The sequence below is a fragment of the Mchenga conophoros genome, linkage group LG14 (genome assembly GCF_057382185.1).
Source record: "Mchenga conophoros isolate Kocher_MC1m ecotype Shallow Benthic linkage group LG14, M_conophoros_male_GT1.1, whole genome shotgun sequence".
NCBI lineage: Eukaryota > Metazoa > Chordata > Actinopteri > Cichliformes > Cichlidae > Mchenga > Mchenga conophoros.
In genome coordinates, this window is record NC_140539.1 from 21,014,694 (window position 1) to 21,040,280 (window position 25,587).

The 25,587-nt window shown below is 42.6% G+C and overlaps 1 protein-coding gene across 3 annotated transcripts; it reads left to right on the forward strand.

Annotated features, from left to right (window-relative positions):
• The first annotated feature begins 3,476 nt into the window (after window positions 1–3,476).
• On the forward strand, window positions 3,477–23,716 carry LOC146559663 (clustered mitochondria protein homolog). Of its 3 annotated transcripts, none has more exons than XM_085243322.1 (27): window positions 3,477–3,809; window positions 10,157–10,350; window positions 10,496–10,667; window positions 11,606–11,749; window positions 12,748–12,875; window positions 12,964–13,118; window positions 13,675–13,800; window positions 15,089–15,236; window positions 15,322–15,414; window positions 15,506–15,940; window positions 16,026–16,285; window positions 16,386–16,810; window positions 17,441–17,542; window positions 17,748–17,848; window positions 18,560–18,712; window positions 18,806–18,868; window positions 18,962–19,206; window positions 19,290–19,374; window positions 19,465–19,618; window positions 19,725–19,864; window positions 20,010–20,090; window positions 20,181–20,306; window positions 20,399–20,520; window positions 20,613–20,706; window positions 20,791–20,925; window positions 21,038–21,111; window positions 21,847–23,716. In XM_085243322.1, the coding sequence occupies exons 1-27, from the start codon at window positions 3,686–3,688 to the stop codon at window positions 21,971–21,973; spliced, it is 4,206 nt and encodes a 1,401-aa protein (XP_085099448.1). In that variant the 5' UTR covers window positions 3,477–3,685; the 3' UTR covers window positions 21,974–23,716. The 3 variants fall into 3 exon arrangements, with proteins under 3 accessions (XP_085099448.1, XP_085099450.1, XP_085099451.1); XM_085243324.1 differs by having other exon boundaries at window positions 3,478–3,809; window positions 16,386–16,723; XM_085243325.1 differs by lacking the exon at window positions 3,477–3,809 and adding an exon at window positions 4,650–4,750.
• Window positions 23,717–25,587: the final 1,871 nt, after the last annotated feature.

A 25,587-nucleotide genomic window follows, 5' to 3' on the forward strand; every position in this document is an offset into this window, starting at 1 on the left:
TTAGTAAATACCAGTTTTGTTTGCCCCTTTGTGATGGGACATGAGTGCCGCCTTAAACCTGAGGTTCCAGTCTTGTGACTGCAAAAGGGTAAAACTTTGAGGCATTTATCGCATTGGGTAATTTTTTTCCATTTGCGTCTATGACGCATGAAAAAGACTCCCATACATCAGACTTGCCTGATGTGGGTTTCCTTAAAGTAAACTGACCGTTGTCTAATCCCAGCTGAACGTCCTTCAAGGAAATTGCATCTTCAGTTTGCTCTGCCATGTTGGTAAAGCGCGCTCTGATGCAGGTGATGCGCGCACAGAGTCACAGACTGTGCAAGTAAAATGCACGTGCAAAAAGCACTGATCCATGCGCTCAGTGCGTGTAACAGGCGTGAGCACTGGCTGTACCAGTGCTCAATTAGAATGAGGAAATCACAGATATGCTGTTCCGAAAAAATGTCGGGCACGCTATATTTTCAGACCGCCCGCTCCCGTTCAAATTACACCAGAGTTACCGACCGCTACCGCATTTTATTTGGAAATTTATTCCCGCGCCGCAAGAAATCTGGTCGGGTCCCGCGGCCGCGGGAATGCAGACCTCTACCTCATGGCACCTTACTTTCATCAGCATTGACCTTTCAGCAGAAGAGATAAAATCCAATGAGTCCCTTTAATCCAGCACCTGAGGACAGATGGGAGATAAAAAAAAAACCCATTTATTTTAACGGAAACAAACCTGGTGGAGAGCGGCTATGTGCCTCGACCAGTTGACTAAGGGTAAAGTGAAAAGAAGGGGATGTAAACAAAAGAAGTATAACATTAAACACTGCGTAGGTTGGAGGGCTTAGAAACGTGTGGTAGGGGAGGCAGATTTACCTTCAGAGAGGTATCTGTCTGGAGAGATTAGAGGAGATGAGAAAGGTGCTCACTCCATCATGGGAGGTCCTCCAGTAGCATGGGGCTATGGTTATGTAATCCAGTTCAAACTACAAGAGTAATTAAAAGGTTTTGAAGTCTAATTTAAAAAGCAGAGAAACGCCTGTCTATTCAAACCAAACTGAGCTTGTAACTGCGGTTTAATAACTGACAATTCTTTGCAGAATTGTTATAATTCAGCCACATTGGAGAGTTTTCTAGCTTGAAAAACCTCCAATGCCTGTTTAAAGTTATGGCAAAGCATCTCAAACAGATCTAGCTCCAGACTTAGAGTAGGCCACTTCAAAACCTTCATCATTTTGTTTTAAGCTATTCAGACGTGTACTGGCTGGTGTGTTTCAGATCATTTTCCTGCTAGATAACCCAAGTATGCTTCAGCTTCAGGGCACAAACTGATAGATGGACATTCTCCTTCAGGATTTAGGAGCAGAATTCATGGTTCTATTAATTATGGCAAGTCAATCAGGTGCTGAAGGAGCAAAGCTGACCTAGACCGTCAGACTACTACCACCACGTTTGACTGTTGGTATGGTGCTCTTTTTATGAAATGCTGTGTTAGTTTTACATCAGATTTAATGGACTCAAAGCTTCCAGAAAGTTCTGCTTTTGTCTCATCAGTCCACAGAGTATTTTCCCAAAAGTCTTAGTGATCATCAAGATGTTTTTTGGCAAATGCGAGATTAGCCTTTTTGTTCTTTTTGATCAGCAGTGGTTTTCTCCTTCGAACTCTCCCATGGATGCCATTTTTGCCTCTTTCATATTATTGAATCATGATCTCAGCCCTTAACTGAGGTCTGCAGTTTTTAGATGTTTTTCTGGGTTCTTCTATTACCTCCTGAATCAGTTGTTGGAGTGCTGTTGGAGTAACTTTGGTAGGTTGTCCACTCCTGGGAAGGTACACCATTGTTCCACGTTTATCCATTTGTGGATAATGGTTCTCATCATCAAGTTTGCTGGAATCCCAAAGCCTTAGAAAAGGCTTTGTAATGCCTTTCCAGATTGATTGATGTCAATGACTTTGGTTCTCAGCTGTTGTTTATTTAGATCATGGGATAATATGTTTTGAGACTATTTCGAGTCTTGATTCAACAGTTCTGACAATAATGAGTACAATGACTGGCTACCGACATTGAACTTATTTTTCCACAAAACTTAATCACAGCTAATTTATAATTTTTCTTTTTTGCATCAGGGCAGGAAGGTTTGTACAGCTTTTTAATTTTAACCCTTAAAAATTAAATATTCATTTGAAAACTGCATGTTATATTTACTTAAGCTATCTTTCTCTAATATTGAACTTTGTTTGATGACACATTTAAGTATGAAAAATATGCAAAAATAATGTAATCCACCAGTTTTACCCTCAGCATTCTAGTAGATGCGCCTACGGTATCAATTTGAAAATCTTAGATTACATCCTTCTCCATCCTTCCAGGCTGGAGAAACTGATCAGGAAGGCTGGCTCTGTGGTCGGCATGAAGCTGGACACTCTGGTGACAGTGGCAGAGAAAAGGACATTAAAGAAACTGATGGACATTATGGACAATGCTGGGCATCCTCTGCACACGGCCATAAACAACCAGAAGAGTCTGTTCAGTGACAGGTTGCTTCTCCCCAAGACAAGAACTAACAGACTTAAAAACTCCTTTGTCCCACACGCCATCAGACTGTTTAACTCCTCTCTGGAGGGGAGAGGGAGGGGAAACAGGAGGACAAAGGAGGGGGGAACAACTAAGCTGTAGTGCCTCTGCACCTCACTGTACAATACCTTGTGCAATACTTTTTGTAAATAGTCAACAGTGCAATAGACTCAATACTTGAAATGTGCAATTCACTTGTATTTTTATTTTTTATTCCTATTTATTCTATTTATCCCCTTTGTATATTTTATTTATATTTGTCTCTGTATTTATATATGTGTGTGTGTGTGTGTGTGTGTGTGTGTGTGTGTATATATATATAACAGTTCTGTAACTGTAACTTTGGTCGTTGCTGTGCTTTTTTTGGAAGTCGAATTTCCCAGAGGAACCCACCCGAGGGATTAATAAAGTTCTATCTTATCTTATCTCTTATCTTATCTTCTTGAGTCACAAGATTTTCATAAAAGTTGACGTCTGACAGGTTTACAGCAGAGAGGTCAAACAAAAATTAGGAGAGGGTGAAATATTCGTTTTACAGCACCTAATCCAAATAACTATTAAAATTGTTATTTCAGCTATTGTTCTATTTTCTGACCATTTTGAGGGGATTTTGTGTGAAGGCTTTGCAAAGTACAGCCAATAAAAAATGTGGAAGAATGCCTCAAGATATAAAATGCTATGCACTTCCACATAAGAAGAAACACCGGGTCATTAATGTGATTAGGGTTTTAAATGCTCGTGTTTTCCTCTCTCCATCCATGTGTCCATGTTTTCTTTTAGTGCAAGACAAATGAAAAACTGGTGAGTGCGCAAGAATTGTCGCGTGTGGCTTTCCGTAGCGCCACGCGGAGCAGGTGGGGAGGTGCAACGCAAAGGCAAAGAGGTCAAGAGGAGGGGAGGAGAAAACCACGTGTGATCGGCACTATGTACAGCACTGTCCTTCCTCTGTAGACTTGTTTTTGTAAGCTTGTACCCCTCGTATGTCGCCAGCTAGCTCGTGACAGCCAGAGAAGAAGCTGTAGTTTGCCTTTGTTTATTTGCGTTTCATTTACAGAGACACACAAATATTCGAGCAAAGCTGCTGGGGGATTTCTGTCACAGAAACACACTGACTGCCGACCATGGTGAGCAAGACAGATGACATCCCGGCGTCAGTGCCTAACTGCAATCCGGCAGATCCCGCGGATGGAGCCCAGGATGGTAAAGGAGCAGGAAAGGCACCTCTAAAAGAGTCCTGTGGTTGTGGTAAGTCCGCTGCAGACACCACTGCTCTCATCGTGCATGCAGAATCAACATACATACAGCATGACTGAATGTCTGCTTTACTGAAGCTGTGCAGCATGCACCAAATGTGGTGACTTTCACCTCCATGCTGCGCTGTGTGACTTAAAGGTCCTCAGACCGAGCGTAGTGCTGCTGCTTTACCCCTCCATCTCTGGAAGTTTGAAGGTTCCACCTTGCACCCACCTGCTAACCAACTGTCCGGTGTTAATGCTTTTTTTCACTCGACTGGGACCGCTGCTATATTCACAGCTGGCTCGGACTTCTGCCTGACACTGCAAGCTGCTCAGGCTAACCTAAACACATTGGCCGGTAATGCTAGCATTATCTTTAGCGTGTCCCATTCAGCGTGAAGCTAGTTAGCGCTCCGGTTAGCTAGTTAGCTAACTAGCACACAGGCGCTCCTGTCGCTGTCAAAGCTGTCTCGTGCCTTAAAACCAAACGTGATCACGGGGAGCTATGGTTTTTCGAGTAAAGCACGGGGCGCCTGTGTAGCGCCTGTTTGTTCAGAGCACATAAAGCAGCAGTAGCTGCCGTAGCACAAACTCGCGCTGACGCACATGTTCGGTAACTGAAGGTCACCTTCAGTGGCGCTTCACACTGCTTACACGAACACGGGGGGGTCGCGCACATGCCTTCATTTTTACTGGGGGTGGTATGTGTATCACACAGCTTGTGTAGCAGACATGTTCGTCGTTACCGAGCTATAGAAAAATACGCGTGAGGTGGCTGAATCGCGAGGTGGTCGGTGTTAGTCCTCTAACCGGCCCCATCTTCACCCCCCCGTCCTGATTAGGTCGAGCGTTCCTCCTCGACCGGGAAGCGGAAGCTGGTTATAGCCGATAAGTCATGATGGTGGTGTGCGCACGGTGAGGGGGAAGGTTACTCTGATAATACGCGAGCTGGTGAGTAAAAGCTGTCAGGTGAAGGTTGTTTGGGAGCAGCGGCGGAGTGCTGTGGGTGCAGGCGGGGTTAGATTTAATGCAAGGGCTGTCACCTGGTGAAGTTTGACTCCCACAGCTCTGAAGTTCATTGCAGCCTGCCCGGACCTTGAAATGTCTCATTGCACAGTATCTGATTCCTCCAGCTGTCCGGAGTGAACCTTTGTCGGTTCGATGATGAAGAGCTGTGGTTTTGTGTGTGTGTCACTCATTATAAAATCCCACATGGAACTGCATTTCAGACGTAAACAGTGTATTAAACCATAGTTTTGAGTCATTGGGAGGGATGGGATTAGAAATGAGTTGTGGTTTTTCAGCTTGATGTTAGAGAGGCAAGAAGCTGAGATGATTTTGACATGTGCGGAGGAAGAGGAATGGATGTTAAAGATTGAGCTGCCAGGCATCCTCTCGTGTAATTAAAGCTTTCCTATTTCCAGTCGTTTAGTGTTTATTGGAGCCAGGGTGTCACATGGGCTTCATGAACATAGCAGTACAGCTCCAAGCTTTCTCCCTTCTTGGGGAAGTTGTGTCAGCACATATCTGTACTGTTGGCATCACGTGTTGCAGAGTAGCATCACAGCTGATGGCACATGGACTTTTAGTCCAGCTGTATTTTAAGCTTGTGATTTTCTTCTTTCCAGTATAACTGTAGCAGGTTCATATGTTTGTAGATGTTCTTGGAAAGCTATATCTGCTTCAGCCCCAGAAATCCAGCATTAACCAAGCAGTGTGACTTCACATGTCAGCACTTGAAGCATTTTTAATTTAAAATTACATTTTACATCCCAAACCACTCATGGACTAATCAAGAATCAATAGCAAATGTAATCACTGGGCAATGGTGACGAGGTTGATGCGTCTCAGTGAGTAGTTGTAACTAGACATACTAACAGCACGTGGGTGAGCAGACAGGTCGAGGTGAGGGTCACTCTGTGGCTTTAAGGAGCTTAATGCTCCTGTGGGTGGAAGAGTGCCCTTGCTAATCCCAGCAATCACTGACACCCTGCCTCGATTGCTCATCTCTCTTGGCATCTTCCACACCTCTGCTGTTTGTCTCGTTGTCTTTGTAGTTTGCGGCTCAGAGTTGAATGGATTTATTTATTTTTTGTCTCTACGGATATGTATATGTATAATTTCATTAAAAAAAAACAGACATTTATTGGAGCTATGGCAGAAATATGTCATTGTTTGCCGGAAGGATTTTGATTTCAGTGATCGTGTTATGGGTTGGACTCATGGATCCTGTTTGTGACTCAAGTTGCCCCCTCTCAAGCCTGCACCACAAAAAAAAGTCTCTAGCATCATTCAATGCTCGGGGAACAAATTACAACAACGGAGAATCTGCTGGCAGACTTTTAGATTTCAGTCTTTGTGCGGCCGTCCACCAGAAGGATGCCACCTTGTGGTCCATCAAACTCGATTACAGAGGGGCCTTGTGTGCTAGGTGGTGTTTTCGGTGTTGACAGGCTGGTTAATGTTGCCATGGTGATGGTGTCAAGGGCTGCGGAGTGGCTAGATGGCTGCTTGGCTGGCTTTATTGTTTATCAGCAGAAGTAGGCTAATGGAGTAAACAAGAGAGTGCAGTTCAGCACTGAGCTTTAAGTTTGAATCATTTTCAGTTTGATCTTCAGTTGTTTGTTAGTATTTGAATGTATCTAATAATTTTTTTTCTTTAAAAAAACAAAAAAACAAATCAAAATCCTTGATCTTCATTCCTTACCGAGGACTTGGGCGTTGTACCAGTCTGAGCATTTGCTACAGTGCTTAATGGCCGCTCCTATACATGGTTTTTAATCACTGCTTTTAATTATTTGACTCTGATTAGAGCGGTTTGATTGTTCGACTGAAACGTGCCTTTCAATTACTGGTCAAGTTAGCACTGTCTAATTAGATGTGATGATACTTAATGCCAAAAGAGAAATCACAGCATTTATTTTAGGTAAACAGATATGTTTAGAGGTTTATTATAAAGTAACACATCATTACACTGTAAAACTCATATTTTGTCATATATTTCTCCACAAATAGAGCACGAATTTACAGTTTAGCTGATGAAGTAATACTAAAAGAATTAGAAGTGTCTGATTTCAGCCAGTGAATGAGACATTTTATCATACTTGTATTAAATTAAGTAGTCATTCTCAAGGATTTCTGGCAGACTTTATGATGTACACCCTGAGTGGAAAATTCACCCACTTCATTAGGTACTTCTCCTGCATTTGGGAATCTATGCACTTATAACCAGGTAGTGCATCTCTATTTTCTACACTGAAGTAAAGCAGCATGCAACATTTCCTCTTCACTGTTTTAACATTGCTTCTCCCGCCTCCTTTTGCCTCATTACCTACTTTCTGATGAACTTTAATCCCTCTACTGTAGAGAATAGGTCTGTTTTGCAATGCTTTGTCCACTGGAAAACCTCATCATTAGTCTTATCACTTATAGTGCTTTGTACTGTTGGGTTTCTGCGATGATGAATCTGATATCTACAGACTTAATCTAGCCAATTGCACGCCAACTCCCCTCTTTGTTTCTTATGAATTAATCAAAACGAAATGATCAGAGACAGCCGTTAATGTCTGTAGATCTTCTTTTGGTTAATGAAACATTAGAAAATCTGTAAAGTGCCTCTTATCACAGTCTCTCAGCTTCAGGATCCAGAGATAACCTCTTCAAGTGACTTGTTTTGTATCACTAACCATTCATTACCTGAAGATATTTAATTAAATTTAATTTAAAATGAGGCCGCAAATCAAATTTTAAGAAGCTGGACTTAAGAAGTGCAGTATTGGCCTAATACTTCGTGTTATTTCCTTCCTATCTGGTCTGTAATATTTCAGAAGTTAGTCATCATCATGTCACTTGTGTGAGCCAAAATAGAGCTCAACTCGGAGATGAAATGTTTCTGCATAGATCCCTCATTCTTTCCGACATTGTTGGCCCGCATGCTCACTCGCCCTGAAGCAGTTATGTTTGTTATTCAGAGCGTGGCCTGTTGTTCCTCTCCCATGCGCTTCTTCCACCTCTCCCCCACCGTCTCACTGCGTTCATTCCCCACCCGGGGTCGCGGTCCAGGTCCAGCCCCTCCCCTCCCTCTGGCCCCTTCTCTCCGAGTAACCCTGACATCGCGTTACCCTTGACAGGCAGCAAGGACGCGCTGGCTGGCAGCAGTTGTAGGTCAGTGAGAGAAAACATTTGCCTGATGTCCTTGCAGTGGGCCCCTGTTCCTTTGAATTAATTTAGCTCATTTTTATTCATGTCATTTTCCTCTCACCTTAACTGTTACTCAAGAAAATAATATCCATCCGTCGTCTGTATAATGAGAGGAGCTGTCAGACTTTTCTCAGCTGGCCTATTTTACAGAGAATTTACAGAGAATAATTTTGGTGGCTCTGATTTCTATAAAAAGGTAAAGCAACTGCTGGATTATTTGTCACAGTGCTGGTATAAGCAGATATCCATGTAAGTGACCCATAATTCCCTCTCGTGAATGGTGAAATCCTCCCTCGAGGCCTCCTGGCTGAGTTCCCTGCAGTGTTGCAACGGTGTAGGTTTCAGCAGGTCACTGCTGGAAACCAAGCGTTTTCTTTTCTAGACGAAGCTGGTTACTTATTGTCAAATTTCAGATAAATCATTAGTGACTCAAGTCAGTTATGATTGTCAGCATGGTCTTTTCAGTACTGTTGATGTTTGAATAAAAAGAGAGATCTGAGTGTTGAGAAGATCCCTCACGCTAATCCTCTAGTCTTTGTCGACTTCAGGGAAGCAAAACCACAGCATTGTCATGGTATAGCTGAGCTTTGTTGGCTTTGCTCAACCGTAAATAAATATTTTATAAGGATATCGGTAAGATCATCTGGGCCTGGAGGATTGCCTTCCTTATTTGTGACCTGGCTGCTTATGTGGAAGAAAAGTGAGTTAGTGTTGACATGATGGCTGAGTCACTGATGGCAGCCAAAGAGGTGCATTGTCTAAATTATGCTGTAAACAAATAAATTATAGCATAAACACAGTGTTACCCAGCAAATGGCCTCGAGGCTTTGACAGGAACGCTCCTGTATGTGGTGCAGTTGACACAATAACTACATAGTGTGGTGGTTAACGCATTCACTTGACAAGTGAAGGGTCACTGTTTTAATTCCAGCTGGAATTCGGATGCGAAGGGCCACAGTGTTGAACCCTTGTGACAAGGTAGGACCCAGCAGTAGCTTTATTATTATTATTATTATTATTATTATTATTATTGATGTGGAAGAAAGGGCAAATACACGTCTTTGTTTCATTTGAATATACTTATCCAGTTTACACAGTTTAGCATCACCAGACAGCTGTAGTACCATATGTCTGTAACTACATATAAATTCCTGTGTCATGCTGTTTGGCAAGGTGAGCTCACTTGGAGAGTGCATAACAATTGTCCCTTTGTCCTTTCAGTGTTAGCAGAATTAGCCTGTAGTGTAGTCTGTGGTGGCATTTTAGCATGTTAGCTTGATTGAGATTGTTACTGGAACAAAACAATAACCAGAAAGGCTAGATTATGTTTTAGTGATTTTTTTTTTTTTTTTTTTTTTTTTTTTTTTTTTCAGAAGGTTGAGTTATTAAGTCAAACTTCTTCACTTGAAATGTTGACTTGTGATGGAAAATATTTTTCCCCCTTTCATTAGTGGAAACAAGACTCTAACAGTTCTGAAACCGAGACAGTGCTTCTGTCCAGCCTCCTCATGACTATTGAAAAGATTGGAACTGGTTTTTATAAGTTCCCAAACAGGAAAAACACAGTTTTCAATTACTCATAAGAAATTCAAAGGAAGAATGTGCTAATACTCAGTGTGCTTACGACTGCATTTTGTCACCAGTACGCCAAATGTCACTTTTTGGGTTACAACATTTATTTTACAATATTTTCTAATTAAGATCACACTTGTATTAAAGTGGAAAATTCAGAAAGCGATGATCAACTTTTTTTTTGTTCTTTTTTTTGTAAATGGTTTATCCAACTAACAATTGAGTTCAATTCAATTTTTTTTTTCTATAACAACAGTAGTTGCTTTGAGGACATTTATATTTTAAGGGGCATAATACAGACACAACACCACCAATCAGGCAAAGCCCTGTGAGCAAGCACTTGGTGACAGTGGGAAAGAAAAACTCCATTTGAACAGGAAGAAACCTCCAGCAGAATCAGCCTCAGGGAGGGGCAGACGCAGGTTGAGGGTGAGAGGAGAACAACAAGTTAATAAATTGTCGTTTCTGACAAAGGGAGTTGGTTGTGTTATTTTAAATAAAGCCTTAAGTAGTTGAATATTTTATTAGTAGATATGTCTTGTGACTTAACATAAAGCTTGATCTATGCACTTTTTTTTATTAAAGGGCACAGTGCAGATACAGCCATGGTAAATGGTGACAGGGCTCATGAGCATACGGAGGAGACGGACTCAAAGCAGGATGGGAATGGCGAGGCAGACGGAGGGGAGGAGTCTAACGAACAGGAAGTGATAGTGATCCAGGACACAGGCTTCACTGTAAAGATCCAGGCTCCGGGGACAGAGCCATTTGACCTGCAGGTGAGGATAAGCTGCAGTTCTTTAAGAAAACTACAGGACTTTCAAGTCATGTCTGTGATGATGTAGTTTGTAACATGAACTAAATGTTGCTGCTCCTCCTCATTTCTGTGTCACTTCATTTCTTTAATTTCTTCCCCAACATCAGGTCTCCCCCCAGGAGATGGTGCAGGAAATCCACCAGGTTTTGATGGACCGTGAGGACACCTGCCACCGCACCTGCTTCTCTCTGCAGCTGGATGGAAATGTGCTGGACAACTTTGCCGAGCTCAAGTCTATCGAGGGTCTGCAGGAGGGATCGGTGCTCAAAGTGGTGGAAGGTAAGATTCTGAAGCACCAGGGCTTGTCGTGCAAAGTTTGGACGGACTTCCTGAGAGCTGTTGTCCATTTACTTAGAAGGGCACTACATTCATGGCTATCTGTTTAAGAGAGAATCATGATGACCAAGCACTTTGGTGACGGTGGGAAGGAAAAACTAACAGGAAGAAACCTCCAGGAGAACCAGGTGGAACTCACAGTATTGGCAGGTGCAGCCTGATCCTGAAACCGTTTTATATACAAATATGTTGGTTGTCATGTTGCGGCATTATACACGTGGGTCTGCTAAGGGTTCGACTTATGTAATGGAAAAGGTGTTTCTAAAATCGGTAATCGCATTCAATTCTAATCATCATATCCATCCATACATACATATTGTCACACTTGTCAGGGGTCCGGCTAAATACAAGACGTTAACATAAAGCTAGCGTTAAATGACCCAGAGTGACGCTCAGGCCAATGTTTGAGTTTTGCAGTTAACAAAAGTAGAGATGAACATGCTCCTATTAGTGTTTAAACTCAGCCTCAAAAGCCAAACTGAAGTATTCCCCGTCAGTGACGCTGTATCTGAGGAATATGTTTCAGAGTGTGTCTGTTACCTATGCTGAAGCAGTGCAAAAATAGTCGACTTGATGATAATGTACAGAACTGGCTGGCAGGAGGCTACTTGTGTGATCTTTGCAGACACAAGTGAAATTCTTCTGTGGGGTGTGTTCTGGGCTGGTATTCCTTAAGTTATTGGAAAAGACACTTGTGCTGATATGAGCGAAAATGCTCTTGTGTTAACCACTTAATTTGGGGGACAAATTGATTTGTTGCTTAAAAACCAAAAAGTTGTGAGTAATGCAAAATTTTGAGTAGCCTCCAGCACTCATAATAGTTCAGTATACATGTTGCTTAGTTGGGTTTTAAACCACACTGTTTGTTTTGTTTCCCTCAGAGCCCTACACGGTGCGTGAAGCTCGAATCCATGTGCGTCACATCAGAGACCTGCTGAAGAGTCTGGACCCTTCTGACGCTTACAACGGAGTAGACTGCAACTCTCTCTCTTTCCTGAGCATCTTCACTGATGGAGATCTTGGAGGTATGACACTAAGGATCAACAGTTTCTTTAAAGACTGTGATTCCTGCTTACAGAGCTGGACCTTGTGTAGTTTAGTTGGACTTTGAGGACATTTGAGACAAACTCTGTTAAATTATTGATAAACCTTGTATTACACTGTTTTGAAGCGTGTGAGCGTAACAAAGAGCACGCGAGCTGAAATGCCCGTTTCTGAGATGGAATAAAATATGGAGACAAAATGAAGTTGAGGGCAGACCAGCAAGTTGGTGCACTCTCTTGCGAAGTATTTGCACTGAGAGACAGACACGCGGTTTTCTTCTCTCAGTGATGGATTTTAAAACCTACTTTGCAGTCGGGAGATAAATGAATGACTGTTGTTGGCATTAGGAGGTTTCCCCCCTGCTTCTCAGTGAAATCGCCTTTTAAACTGCTTGTATATTATTCATACGTAAGAGCTGAGGATTAAATTGTTTCAGGGGATTTTTAAGAAGGGAGTAAAATGTTTCCCAGCTCTGGAATTTTCACCATGCACTGCTGCAGCCTTTGCAGTAATCGAACAGCATGCAGCTTAGAAATGAAAAGCAGAAAATCTAAGACTCCCTTCTCAGTCAATGTGTTTGTTCAGACATGTCAAACTTGATCTTAAGTGGGTTGGACGAGTGAAAGTTCCCTTTCTCTCAGTCTAAAGAAGTTTTACTACACATTTAATCTCAAAGATGTGAGGAAAAGGTTAGGGTTTTCTGCATAATGAAGAAATGCTGCTGCAGTAAATGAAAGAAACCTGTCAGCGTGACAGAAAAAGTTCCCGTAGCCGTCCATTGGGATTGAGTCTTTGCCGAGCCGATTCTGAACCCTGAGCCTTATGTTTTACACCCTTGTGTTAAGCGATCAACAGATGGTTTTAAGAGTGACTGAATAAGGTTTATGTGTTCACATTAGTCCTGTGTGTGTGCATGCATGCTGTTTTATTCAATAGAAATCCACCAATTTTCCTTTCTTGCTTCTTCCTTTGCTTATAGAAACTGGAAAGCGGAAGAAAAAGGGCAGCGAGATGGAGCAGATAGACTGCACCCCTCCAGAGCACATCCTGCCCGGCAGTAAAGAGCGCCCCCTTGTGCCCCTCCAGCCACAGAATAAGGACTGGAAGGTGAGGAAGGCATTTAGGGACTTAAACGGGGGAAGTAAGTTTGGCTTTTAAACTTGAGATTCATCCTCTTATTTTACGTGCTCCACAGCCCATGCAGTGCCTGAAGGTCTTGACCATGAGCGGGTGGAACCCTCCACCTGGAAACAGGAAGATGCACGGCGACCTCATGTACCTGTACATTGTGACTGTGGAGGAGCGCCATGTCAGCGTCACTGCCTCAACACGCGGCTTCTACCTCAACCAGTCAGTTGATGTTTGGGCCTGGTGTCTCCTTACAAGCTCTGTGTTCTTACTGCAGCTGACTCTCTGCCGTTAAAGTGCAGTTTAAGCATTTGGCAGCACCGTTTCTGCAGCGTGTATTTATAATTCAAGATGCCATTAGGTGAAGACATTTGGCAGCAGTTAGTCTGCAATTAGGTGATGTAAGAAGCGATGCTGTGAGTCAGCTCATTATAGTTGGCACATTTTCTCCTGTAGTGTTTTTCCTTAAAATAGAACAGGAAATGTTGATGCAGTTTGTTTAGGTGGACAGCCTGGAAACATGTTGCATTGTTAGGATGAAGATTATTTTTTTCTTTTTTTATGTTTTCTTTTTTTTTTCCCCTTCCAGCTGTTTTCTCAGTCATAAGCTTGCTTTCATGTATTAGTGCTTTGTAGTGTGGCGGGGATATTTAACAGCAAGTTTGTTTCTTTTTCGTATTTTTATATAGATGCTTTTTCTCCATTTAGCAGGCTGCAGATGATGAACTCGGCTATATTAGTGTGAACCATGATGATAATGTGCTTGTGTGCTTTTCAGGTCTACTACCTACACCTTCAACCCCAAACCAGCTAATCCCAGCTTCTTGAGCCACTCTCTAGTTGAGCTGCTGAGCCAGATCAGCCCTGCCTTCAAGAAGAACTTCACCGCCCTGCAAAAGAAAAGGTGAAAACATTTCATTCTTTTACTTACCGTATTTTCTGGACTACAAAGCGCACCCGGATATTAGCCGCACAAGCTAAGATCAGGGAAAAATCCTGTTTTCTACATACATTAGCCGCACCTGACTAAAAGCTGCAGGTGTTTCAATGTTGACTTATCATATGTAAGAGAATATGCACAAAGCGAATTGTCAGGAAAGAGATGGCTGTTTGGAGACACACCCCTTTTATTAATATTTTGAAAAACAAGTTATGGGTACATATTTGCATAACTTTTTAGGTATATGTACAAGTAGCGGTAATTACAAGTACGAAACATGTACTGTGCTTCATAAATGAGTAACAAATGTAGTACATAACAATAACCTACAGCACACCAGAAAAATAGATTCGGACTACCTTTTAGGCTCAGGTGCAGTGACACGGCTTTAACAAGAAGAAGTCAGTCATTCACCACCATCTTCCTGCGCACTAAAACCACCAAAGTCCTCTTCTCCAATGTCGGAAACGAACAGGCTCAGGATGGCTTCGTCATCCACTCTCCGCTTCTTTCCTTCGTTGTCACTTTCAAAACCAAAGAAATCCTCGTTGTCAGTGTCAGAGTCGAACACCCTCAGAAGGGCCGTGACGGTGTCCTCCTCTCCATCATGCAGCAGTCCAGCCCTTCGATATCCGTTGGTGATCATGGATGTTTTCACACTTTTCCACACTGTCAGATTCCACTGGTGGAGTTGGGCATAACATTGTACGGCACTACGTTGCCTGGCGGACGGACATGTGACCAACATACCACTCTTGAACCCCGATACTATGTGTCTGATCACATACGCTTCCGCCAGGCAACGTAGTGCCGTACAACAGCAGAACAAACAAAACAAATCCTCTTACGATATCACAAAAATCGTGGACAATCCATAGAAAAGCCGCAGGGTTCAAAGCTTGTGCAAAAGTAGCGGCTTATAGCCCGACAATTACGGTAATTTGTTGTTCTCACTTGCCTTGATGCTGATTGTGAGCTGTTTTCTTTTTTTCTTTTTTTTTTTTTTTGTCCCCTCCAAAGGAACAAAAGTCATTTTTTTGACCTCTACTTACTTTGCACTTTTATTCTTTCACATTCGGGGACAGCAGTTGAATATCTTATAACAAATGAGTCTTTGCAAATAAAAGTTGTATATCAAGACTGTGATTTTCATCAGTTATTAGTTTTAGGACCCTCTCACAGCAAGCGAAAAATGATATTTGCAGGTAAATTATGAACCATGGAAATTATGGTTTCTCTTTTACTGCTGCAGAGTCCAGAGACACCCGTTTGAGAGGATAGCCACGCCTTTCCAAGTATACAGCTGGACTGCTCCGCAAGTAGACCATGCAATGGACTGTGTTCGAGCTGAGGACGCATACACCTCCCGCCTGGGTTATGAGGAGCACATCCCTGGACAGGTCAAGGCGCTGAATCCAGCAGCAGATCATCAAGAGGAATGATTTCAAGTTTTTTCCAATATTAATTTTCTTGTTGTGCATCTAGACCAGAGATTGGAACGAAGAGCTGCAGACTACCAGAGAGCTGCCCCGGAAGAACCTGCCTGAGCGGCTGCTAAGGGAGAGGGCTATATTCAAGGTTTAAAGTCTTACTTTCTGCAGCTCTTTAATTAGCCACCTTGTTGCTTATGCTGATGCTAATTTAATGTGAAACCTTTTACTTTCTGCAGGTCCACAGTGACTTTGCGGCAGCTGCCACTCGAGGTGCCATGGCTGTAATTGATGGCAACGTAATGGCCATCAACCCTGGTGAAGAAACTCGGATGCAGATGTTCATCTGGAACAACATCTTTTTCAGTCTGGGCTTCGATGTGCGGGACCACTATCGTGAGCTGGGGGGCGATGCGGCCGCCCACGCAGCACCCACCAATGACTTGAACGGAGTACGAGCTTACAGCGGGGTGGATGTGGAAGGTCTTTACACTCTGGGAACTGTAGTGGTGGACTACAGAGGCTACCGTGTCACTGCCCAGTCCATCATCCCAGGTATCCTGGAGCGTGAGCAGGAGCAGAGCGTCATCTACGGCTCCATTGACTTTGGGAAGACTGTTGTGTCTCACGGCAAATACCTGGAACTGCTGGAAAAGACCAGTAGGCCACTAAAGGTAAGAAGCGTGACTGTGTGACAATAATAAAGCTGACTCGTGTCTACATACAGATACTGTGTATGTTTTGTACGTTAAATTTTAGATCCAGCGGCACAGCGTGCTGAATGAGAAGAATGACACGGTGGAGCTGTGCTCCTCTGTCGAATGCAAAGGCATCATCGGGAATGACGGCAGACACTATATTCTCGACCTCCTTCGCACCTTCCCCCCTGACCTCAACTTCCTGCCTGTGGATGGAGTAGAGCTGTCTCCAGAGTGCCAGCGTCTAGGCTTCCCCCGCCAGCACCGCCATCGCCTGGCCTGTCTACGCCAAGAGCTCATCGAAGCCTTTGTTGAGCACAGGTTTGTGTTGTTGTTGTGCAGCAATAATGAGCTGTTTTCTAGAAACCTGTGCTGATTATATAGAAGTGACTTTGCTACTTTTTCTTGTCTTCCTCTTCAGATATCTCCTGTTCATGAAGATGGCAGCGTTACAGCTGATGCAGCATAAAGCCAACAGGGACTCTATCAAGACTGACACACCCGCCATCACAGAAACCTCAGAAACACTCGCAGAGAGCAAAGCCGACACGACCCAGACAGACACAGCACAGACCAATGCCACAGATTCCTCTAAAGCAACAGACATCTCCACAGATAGCACTAGCCAGACAGACAATGCTTCCACTGCTGCCTCACAAACAGGAACTGACAGCGAAGAGAACTCCTCGAAGCCCACAACAAACGGGCCTGTAGACCCCACAGCCACCCAGAACGGGGAATGCAAGGGCCCATTGGAGGGTAAGGAGCTTGAGGAAAGTATTCCAGGATTAGCTCAGGCCAAAGAGCTAGCGGAGACCTTAGTTGCCGAAGATGGATCTAGTATTGGTACGTTTAGAAACACCGCCGCGCCCACCCCCCCCAAAAATTGGGGCCAGGACAATACAGAGAGAGCTACTCTGGTGGATAACGGCTTAGAAAAAAGAAATGGATCAATAGAACTCTAAAATTACTGGATCATAGTGTTTTCTTTCCACCTGAGTAGCTGTCCCCGTTCAGTCCTCAGCCTGCAGCAGGGAATAGTGCCCCCCCCCCCCCCCCCCCCCCCCCCCCCGAAACAACCTATTCCCAGCCTGTGATCCCTTTGCAGCAGGATTTGACCCAATAACTCCATAATCGGGTGCTGTGTTGATTAATCCAAAGGTGCTTTGAAATGCAGAAATAACCTTGTGGTGCGTGATTTGTGTAATCTGTGTGAGCCAATCATAGAGCGAGGGTTTGTGGTCCTGATCGAATGGTGGTGGGTGCTCTGCTGAGACCAGGGTGAAATAAACTGGACTGCTGTTGTGTATTGATGTGTGAACAGATAGTTTGAGGTGAAAGAACAGTTCAGATCAGAACTGATCTTTACACATTTTGACATGACCTGTCTGACGTAATCACCTTTAACATTTCTGTATTTTTTTTTTTTTTTTTTTTTTTTTTTTTTTTTTTGTCTTTGGTCCCAAACACAAACAGACCCCAAAAGCCGTGAAGTGGTCCTGAATGCCTGTAAGGCAGTGGGCTCCATCAGCGACACAGCTTTCGATATCCGCTTCAACCCTGATATCTTCTCCCCAGGTAACATGATGATTCCTATTATATGGGTTATTAGAAACAAATAGCTGGGAAGTCAGAAATGATCTTTTCCATGAACATTGTGTGAAGCTTTTAAGTTTTGGAAGTGGAAAACTAGAGTTGTGGAGACACTACCACATTTGATTCCCGATTACTTCAAAAGTGAATACAACAAAAAGCAATGATTGTGTTTGTGGTGTTGAACCAGGAGTACGGTTCCCTGAAGAGAGCGCAGACGACATCCAGAAGCAGAAGCAGCTACTCAAAGACGCAGCTGCCTTCCTGGTTTCCTGTCAGGTCCCAACACTGGTCAGTGACGCTTCTGCTCCCAAACATCCAGCTGAGTTGTCTTGGTGTGTGAAGAGTGTGGATTCAAATAGTTTTTGCCTTTTATTATAAGGACATCACGATCATGTTAAACTCCCCGATGAAGGCTTGTGTGTGGCTAAGGAAATGAAGGCCCAGGTAGTGTCTAACATGAAATGATTAAAGCATAATGTGTTCTGCTTAAACTATTCACCAACTCTGTTTTTGCTTTTCCGGTGTATAAAACCTTTGCAGCTGGGAGACTCTTATAGAGAGAGTCAAATTTAAGTTTTAATTGTAAACTACTTGGGGGGGGGAAAAAATTAAATTTCACGACTGCAGGGATCAGATTAGTAGGACCTCCTATATTTAGCTGCCATAGAAGATGTCACCACCTCGCACTACCCCAAAAGACTGCAAAACATCATCAGGACTGCTCTCAGTCCTGGTCATTGTATGAACTGTTACCCTTTGTCTGATGATAATTCAGAGCATGCGTTCAGATATGCTACTTCTGTTTTTGTGGAAATTTAAAGCATATTTATGGTATTTTATTAGTAGTTTTCTGCACTTAACTGTTTTTATATTGGACTTGTGCGCCTAATTTCATTGTTACAATGATAAGTCTGTTCGGTAAATGCTTGCACATCAAATTATCACGTAGGGTTGTCTGTGTCTGAGTTTAAAGCCATGTTTGTGTGTTTTCATAACCAGGTGAAGGACTGTTTGGACCACAGCGCTCTGCCCATGGATGGAGCCTCACTAACGGAGGCTTTGCACCAGAGAGGCATCAATGTTCGCTATTTGGGCACAGTCCTGGAGTTTATGGAGAAGACTCCTGCCAAAGCCCAGCTGGAGCACATCTATGTGAGTCTGATTCCTCAAATCTGACCAATAGAATCAGCACACAGTTTAAATTTAAAAAAAATAAATAAAATTCTTCTTTTTTTTTTTTTTTAGAGAATAGGAATAACTGAGCTGATCACCAGATGTGCAAAACATATATTCAAGACGTACCTCCAGGTTAGTTAAATTTAATGGTGCAACATTTTCTGCTCTCTTTTAAAGACATCAACGAGCTGTTGTTTATTTTCATCTGTGCTTTTTTTCCTGCAGGGTGTAGAGCTGTCTGCACTCTCTGCTGCTGTGAGCCATTTCCTAAACTGCTTCCTGAGCTCCTTCCCAGACGCCGTTGCCCACCTGCCTCCCGATGAACTGGTGTCACGCCGCAAAAACCGCAAACGTCGCAACAGGGTCCCCGGCGGTGGCGACAACACGGCGTGGGCCAGCCTGACACCGAGTGAACTGTGGAAGAACATTGCCTCTGAGGCCCAGAGCTATTATCACTTTACCCTACAGTGGTAAGGACCCCACCTGTTAAACTCAAACAAATGTAGAGACTTTGTATGTATTTCTAAATAAAACCTATTTACTCATTGCACAGTGAAAGTGTCGACCAAGTTGTGGAGAAATTCGGCCTCCAGAAAATCACTCTGCTCAGAGAAATTTCAGTCAAAACTGGCATACAGGTAACTCATTTACAATGTAGTGACTGCACCCTCACTTTACCGAATGGTCATCACATCCTTTCTTAGACTTGTGTTTTATTTGACTTTTAGATCCTGATAAAGGAGTATAACTTCGACAGCCGCCATAAGCCTGCCTTCACAGAAGAGGACATCCTGAACATTTTCCCTGTGGTGAAACATGTAAACCCCAAAGCCACAGATGCCTTCCACTTCTTCCAGAGTGGGCAGGCCAAAGTGCAGCAAGGTGACGTTTGCATGCTGTGTAAAAAAAAAAAAAAAGTTTTTTCAGAGCATTAACCCTTCTTCCTTTTGTACTAATATATCTAAATTAATCATTATACTGCCCTCAGGTTTCTTGAAGGAAGGATGTGAGCTGATCAACGAGGCTCTTAATCTCTTCAACAACGTGTACGGAGCCATGCACGTAGAGATCTGCTCCTGCCTGCGCCTGCTGGCGCGCCTTAATTACATCCTGGGAGATCACCCTGAGGTAGGCACAGATGTGCAATGCTTCCTTTTTTTTTTTTTTTTTTATATATATATATATAAGCTCATGCTGATTTTTTTTTTTGTGGTGCTGAATGGCTCTTTTTGTTTTGTTTTTTTGTTTGTTTTTTATATTTATTTACCTGCAGGCTCTCAGCAATCAGCAAAAGGCTGTTCTGATGAGTGAAAGAGTCCTTGGCATCGAGCATCCCAACACAATTCAAGAATATGTAAGCTACCAGATGGAGGAGGAACTCATGTTTGTCATGTTGACCATGTTTAATATCCTTCTAAACTTGTTTGTTCCTTTCATTTGTCAGATGCACTTGGCCCTGTACTGCTTTGCCAACAACCAGCTTTCGACTGCCCTGAAGCTTCTGTACCGCGCTCGTTACCTCATGTTGTTGATTTGTGGGGAGGACCACCCTGAGATGGCTCTGCTGGACGTGAGTGCAGACTTCGCCTGCTGGCTTTAACGTTATTTCTCATAAGGTGGGGAAAAAGCAAAATTATTGAACTTTGTTCCTGACTTCCTCAGAGTAACATCGGGCTGGTGCTGCATGGAGTCATGGAGTACGATTTATCTCTGAGATTCCTGGAGAACGCTTTGACCATCAACACAAAGTACCATGGACCTCGGTCCCTCAAAGTAGCCCTCAGGTGGGTAGATTGATTTATTCATTCATATGCATTAGAATAAAAGTAGTAATGGCATGATGGTTTGTATTATAACTGCCTTATTGTTTTTCCAGTCATCATTTGGTTGCAAGAGTTTATGAGAGCAAGGCTGAGTTCCGCTCTGCACTGCAGCACGAGAAGGAGGGTTACACCATTTATAAGAACCAGGTATGCTCCACAGCAGTTCATACACTTTAACTTTACCAGTTGTGATGAAGCAGTTTTTTTCTAATGTTTTTTTCCTCCTGTCAGATGGGCGAGGCCCATGAGAAGACCAAGGAGAGTTCTGAGTATCTGAAGTATCTCACGCAGCAGGCTGTAGCTCTGCAGAGAACCATGAATGAGATCTACAAAAATGGCTCTAACGCCAGCATTATGCCCCTTAAGGTAAATGTTCCAAGTCATTTTGTTTTTTTGTGCTTCCAGCTGATTATGTCCAAATGTTCAGTGCTGATGGCTTTTTTTCGTTCCCCCCTTTCCCCCCCCTCTGATTTTCTAGTTCACTGCACCCAGCATGGCCACCATCCTGGACCAGCTCAACATCATCAATGGCATCATCTTTATACCTCTCAGGTAGACGCATAAAGGAGCATTACTGCTCTTTGTTGCTTGTATATGGGTTGGTAATCTCACAACATGCAGGAAGTCAGTGGCTTCCTCAGACATTAAACTGTGGAACTGAATAAATGGGGAAATTATTTGGTTATTAGCGTAACCCTGGTTCTCCGAGAGTGTTAAGATTGCATTTCCAATCTTTGCTTTAGTTAGGATTTTATAGAAATTTCACTCTTTTGGGTCACTATACTCACTTCCTATATTTGAATTAATCCTTCCCAGAAAATGGCCATTAGAGTACTGTGCAAAAGTCTTGAGCTACCCCTGATTGCTTTGTATTTTGCTTCCAGGGTGTCACACTTTCTAGTATTATTTTTAAAGTAGTCTTGAGCCATAGTTCTCCAATTTTTCCACAAATGCTTTGACTTAGGATAATAAAGTGTTAAACTACACAGGCTGTGTGGATGTATGTGTGCCTATACAACCATAAATCCTGCAGACAGAAATCTGTGTGCCTGTTCTGATATTGGACCACATCCTTTCTAGTAAATAATGACTTATAATTTAATTTCGTTCCACCTCATGTAAACATGTGATGCAAATGACAATAAAGCTCCTTGAATCCTTGAGATGAAGGTGTGGTTAGTGTGTAGCTCTGGGAGCATGTCTGTGACATGAATGGGGATAATTATAGGCTCAGGATTTCTTCTATCTTAGGGAGTTGTGTGTTGATTTTTCTTCTCTTTTTTTCAGCCCAAAGGATCTGGAGAACCTGAAGGCAGAGGTGCAGAGGCGGCAGCAGCTGCAGGAGCTGGGAAAGAGCGAGGAGCCTGCTGAGGACCGCTCACTGGAATTGGAAGACAAAATTCCCATCGATTAATATTGAGTAGTGGCCAACACAGCTATTTTCTGCTATGGGAGAGAAAGACGGGCTGTGATGGATGAGTCACAAAGCCTGTGGACCCGAAAGCCGAGCAGTCTAAATCAACATAAATAAATGAGAAAAATATAAATAAATAAAAAAGAGGGAGGGGAGGGGTCAGGGTAGTCCAGACACAGACTGATGAACTGTAGGAGAAAGGAATACTGAGCAGGAATTTCCTACAAAGTAGGGATAGAGGGGAGGAGAAAGTACAAACCATGTAAAACCACAGTACCGTGCAATCTGAAAATCCCGAGAACCTGGTGATGAAGCCCTAGAGCGTGTTGGCTGTGTTAGAATTACGATGAATATGAAACGAGGGTTTCAGCCGGGGGCGGGAGACCAAGAATGACCATGACATTTTATACCAGAGCCTTATCCACTCTACCATAATCCCCCCCACACACAAGCCATTCTTCTTCTCAGCTCAAACTTTCCACAGCACTGTTGGCCCAGGACCATATTCTGCCCCCGTCATTGCCTAAAGAGCCTCGAAGATCCTCGGGCAAGTAGCCACCGGCTCGTGGTGGATCCTACCCTGTCCTTGAACTCAGGGGTACTTTCTATTGTGCACTAAGACCAGAAAAGACCAGTTACTAAATTTGCCATTTTTCAAGTGGGGCTTCTGAATGTAAACTTCCCTTGTTAGTGGCTCATTGAGCCGCCTTGCAGCGAGCACCCATCATTCACACGTGTCCTCAATAATGAACTAATTTGATCTGTCATTTGTACTTGAGACATCCCGGGAGGGTGCATGCTGTATCCTCTGGTTCCCGTTTCTCCAGCGCAGTCACAAATTAGCGAGCTCACAACTAATCATTTAGGTTGATTTTATTTTTATTTTTTTAATTTCTTTTTATGGATTATTTTTGTAAAAGTGCACAGGGGGGGGTAAGAAGGAATTTTATTGCCTGTTCATCATCAGTTAATTTAAAGCCATGTCTGTTTTATAGAAAATGTATAGAAATGGAAAAACGATGTATAAATCTCTATTAGACAAGTACTTGATTGATGTGTATGGGAAACACAGATTTGAACAAAAAGAAAACGTCCACCTTAAGCAGTAGATTTATCTCTATATATATATGAGTTAGCTGTGTTCAAATATCTATTTTTGCACAGTGAAAGAATATGTGCATGTGTGTTTGTGTGTTTGACAGTGTGCGTCTTTGTGTAGTCTGACATCAAATCTGTTGGCCGGGGCTTTCCTCGCATAGTTTGAATAGAGGCTGAGAAAACATTGGCTTTCCAAATCTTTAATAATTCTGCACACGGTAAACTGGGTTCTTTTCTGGGCCCCAAAAATCCGCTGATATACTGAAATTGGTACTGAAATTAACCGCATCGCTTCTCGACATCGGCAGTGATGACAGACTTATCGTTGCTGGTTGTTTATTTTTATTTTTCTTCTCGTTATGTGATTTGTTATTTTCTTCATGTGTAACGGAGCCGAATCCCAGACAGGAGCGAGCAGTAAGCAGTTTTAGTTAACTTTCTTGTGCTGTGTGTCGACAGGTACACGGCGTCACCAAAATTAGGAGAGGGGGGCGTGGGGGGGAAAGGAAGGGCTGCCTCAGTGATGTACCAAAAAAGACTGATAAAGGCTTGTTTTTGCTGTAAACTTAATGTTTTCCCTCTCATGGAAAGATGTGAGTGATTAAAGCAATAGAGCGATGATGCATTTTTTTTTAAAAACATTTTTACTTGTTGGAAGTTTGCCTTCTTACTGTACTGGAAGAATGATGTATACAAAACGATGAAAGATGAGTTCTTCACACCAGGAGATGAGGTCACTACAGTGATTTCCAGATTGCTCCTGAACCAACAACAGCTGAGCATGTGCCTGTTCTCTATCCTGAATGGAAACCAGCAGGATGATGGCTTTAAAAAACAAAACAAAAGCTGACATAAGCCTTGTGATAATGTCTTCTGGTTTTCTTGTATTATTATTTTCTTCCCCACCTACTCTCCAAGTGGCATTCAGCAGTAATACAGACAGTGTCCATAAGGTGGCACTCTAACATTCTTCTGTATGTGAAGGACAAACGTTTGACCTACATGACAGGAAATGTCACGGTGCAAGTTCAGATATACACATGCTGTATTTGATTTAGAAAAGTATGCTCATGGACTTTAGAAACATACATCTCTTCTAGCATAGCCAGATGCACTGGAAATGCATTAAACTGCATTACTGTAAACGTTACATGAGATTCTGATTAATTTTAAAATACCAATAAGTTTTTACATTTAGCAAGGATGTGACAACTTTAATTTTTAGCACATTTGTAGTTCTACCTGCTGTTAAACGTGTTGTAAAATGTTTGCAGCAGAACATTTAATGATCTGACGCTACGATAGTTTATGAAACTCCCTGAGAGACAGGAAAATGTCTACAGAGATGCTCTGCTGCCCTTTCAACACTTAGCTTTTTGCTTTAGTTGGAGACATCAGTCTGACTCTGCTGTAGGTTCTTTCCTGAATGCTGTAGATGTTTATTTGAGGTTATCTCCAGAAGAGGGGGGGGCAAAGTGTAATAATATAAAACTATGAAGTGTATTCATTCACACATATTTTGCAGAACTTTGCATTTTTTGTTTTACATTCAAATTGCAAAGCAGGTCATGAAGAATGAATGTTTACTTAAAGGACAAATACTCAAAGATTAAACACTGAACTTGCTCATATGGGCTCTGTGCAAAGTAGCTTTTTAAAGTTAAAAAGAGCTCATACTATCTTATAAAAAAAATAAGAGTGCTGTGAAAAGAAGAAAAAGGCAAATATCTATCCTAAAATATGCATTTCACTGCTCCTACTGCAATACTGTCTTTGTGTGGCTGTTTGAGGGTTTTGTGTTCTCTCGCTGATGAAATCTCTTCTCCACAAAGACTTCTTAAGCCTAGTGTTTGAGTCTGCTTCCCCTGATGGTGTGTGGTATTTGTGTGTGTTGCTCTTTACAAAATCTAATTATTTTTTGGTCTGAGTATGCTTTTATATTAAAAATGGATTAAAATAAAACTAGTGAAAGATCTGTTCGGATTTTTTATCAACTTTTTTATATGTTTTTAATTTGTTTTATAACAAGTAGCCAGTGCAGATGTGAAAAAGTTTTCAAGGACTCTACGCAGTCCCATGGAAACACTAAGTACACCTAATGTATACATAGCTCTTTAGTGTGCTCACCCCAGTATTTCAATTAGGTTGAGGTCTGGACTTTGACTAGATCATTGCAACACCTTGATTCTTTTCTCTTGTTGCATGACACCAAGTGACGCTTCAGCTGTCATACAGATGGCCTCGCATTTGACTCTACAGACTACTTAGGTATTCAGAGAACTTCACGGCCAATTCAGTGACTGCAAGGTGCCCAGGTCCTGTAGCTCTGAAAAAAGCCCAAGTCATCAAACCACCACCGGCATGCTTGTTGAACTCATATGAGATGTTTGTGCTAAGTTGTGCTTGTCTTGTCTGTCCAAAGGACGTTCCCAAAGTTTTGTGGGTGTTCAGATGCAGCTTTGCAAAACTAAGGCATGTTGCCATCGTCTTTTTTAGAAAGAAGTCTTTCTTCTGGC

What these genes read in the sequence shown, in the direction of transcription:
- LOC146559663 (XM_085243322.1), top strand. Translation starts at nt 3,686, where the DNA reads ATGGTGAGCAAGACAGATGACATCCCGGCGTCAGTGCCTAACTGCAAT. An exon ending in CCCTGATATCTTCTCCCCAG is followed by an intron (nt 17,543 to 17,747) that starts GTAACATGATGA and finishes GTGTTGAACCAG; the next exon opens with GAGTACGGTTCCCTGAAGAG. An exon ending in TATCACTTTACCCTACAGTG is followed by an intron (nt 19,207 to 19,289) that starts GTAAGGACCCCA and finishes CTCATTGCACAG; the next exon opens with TGAAAGTGTCGACCAAGTTG.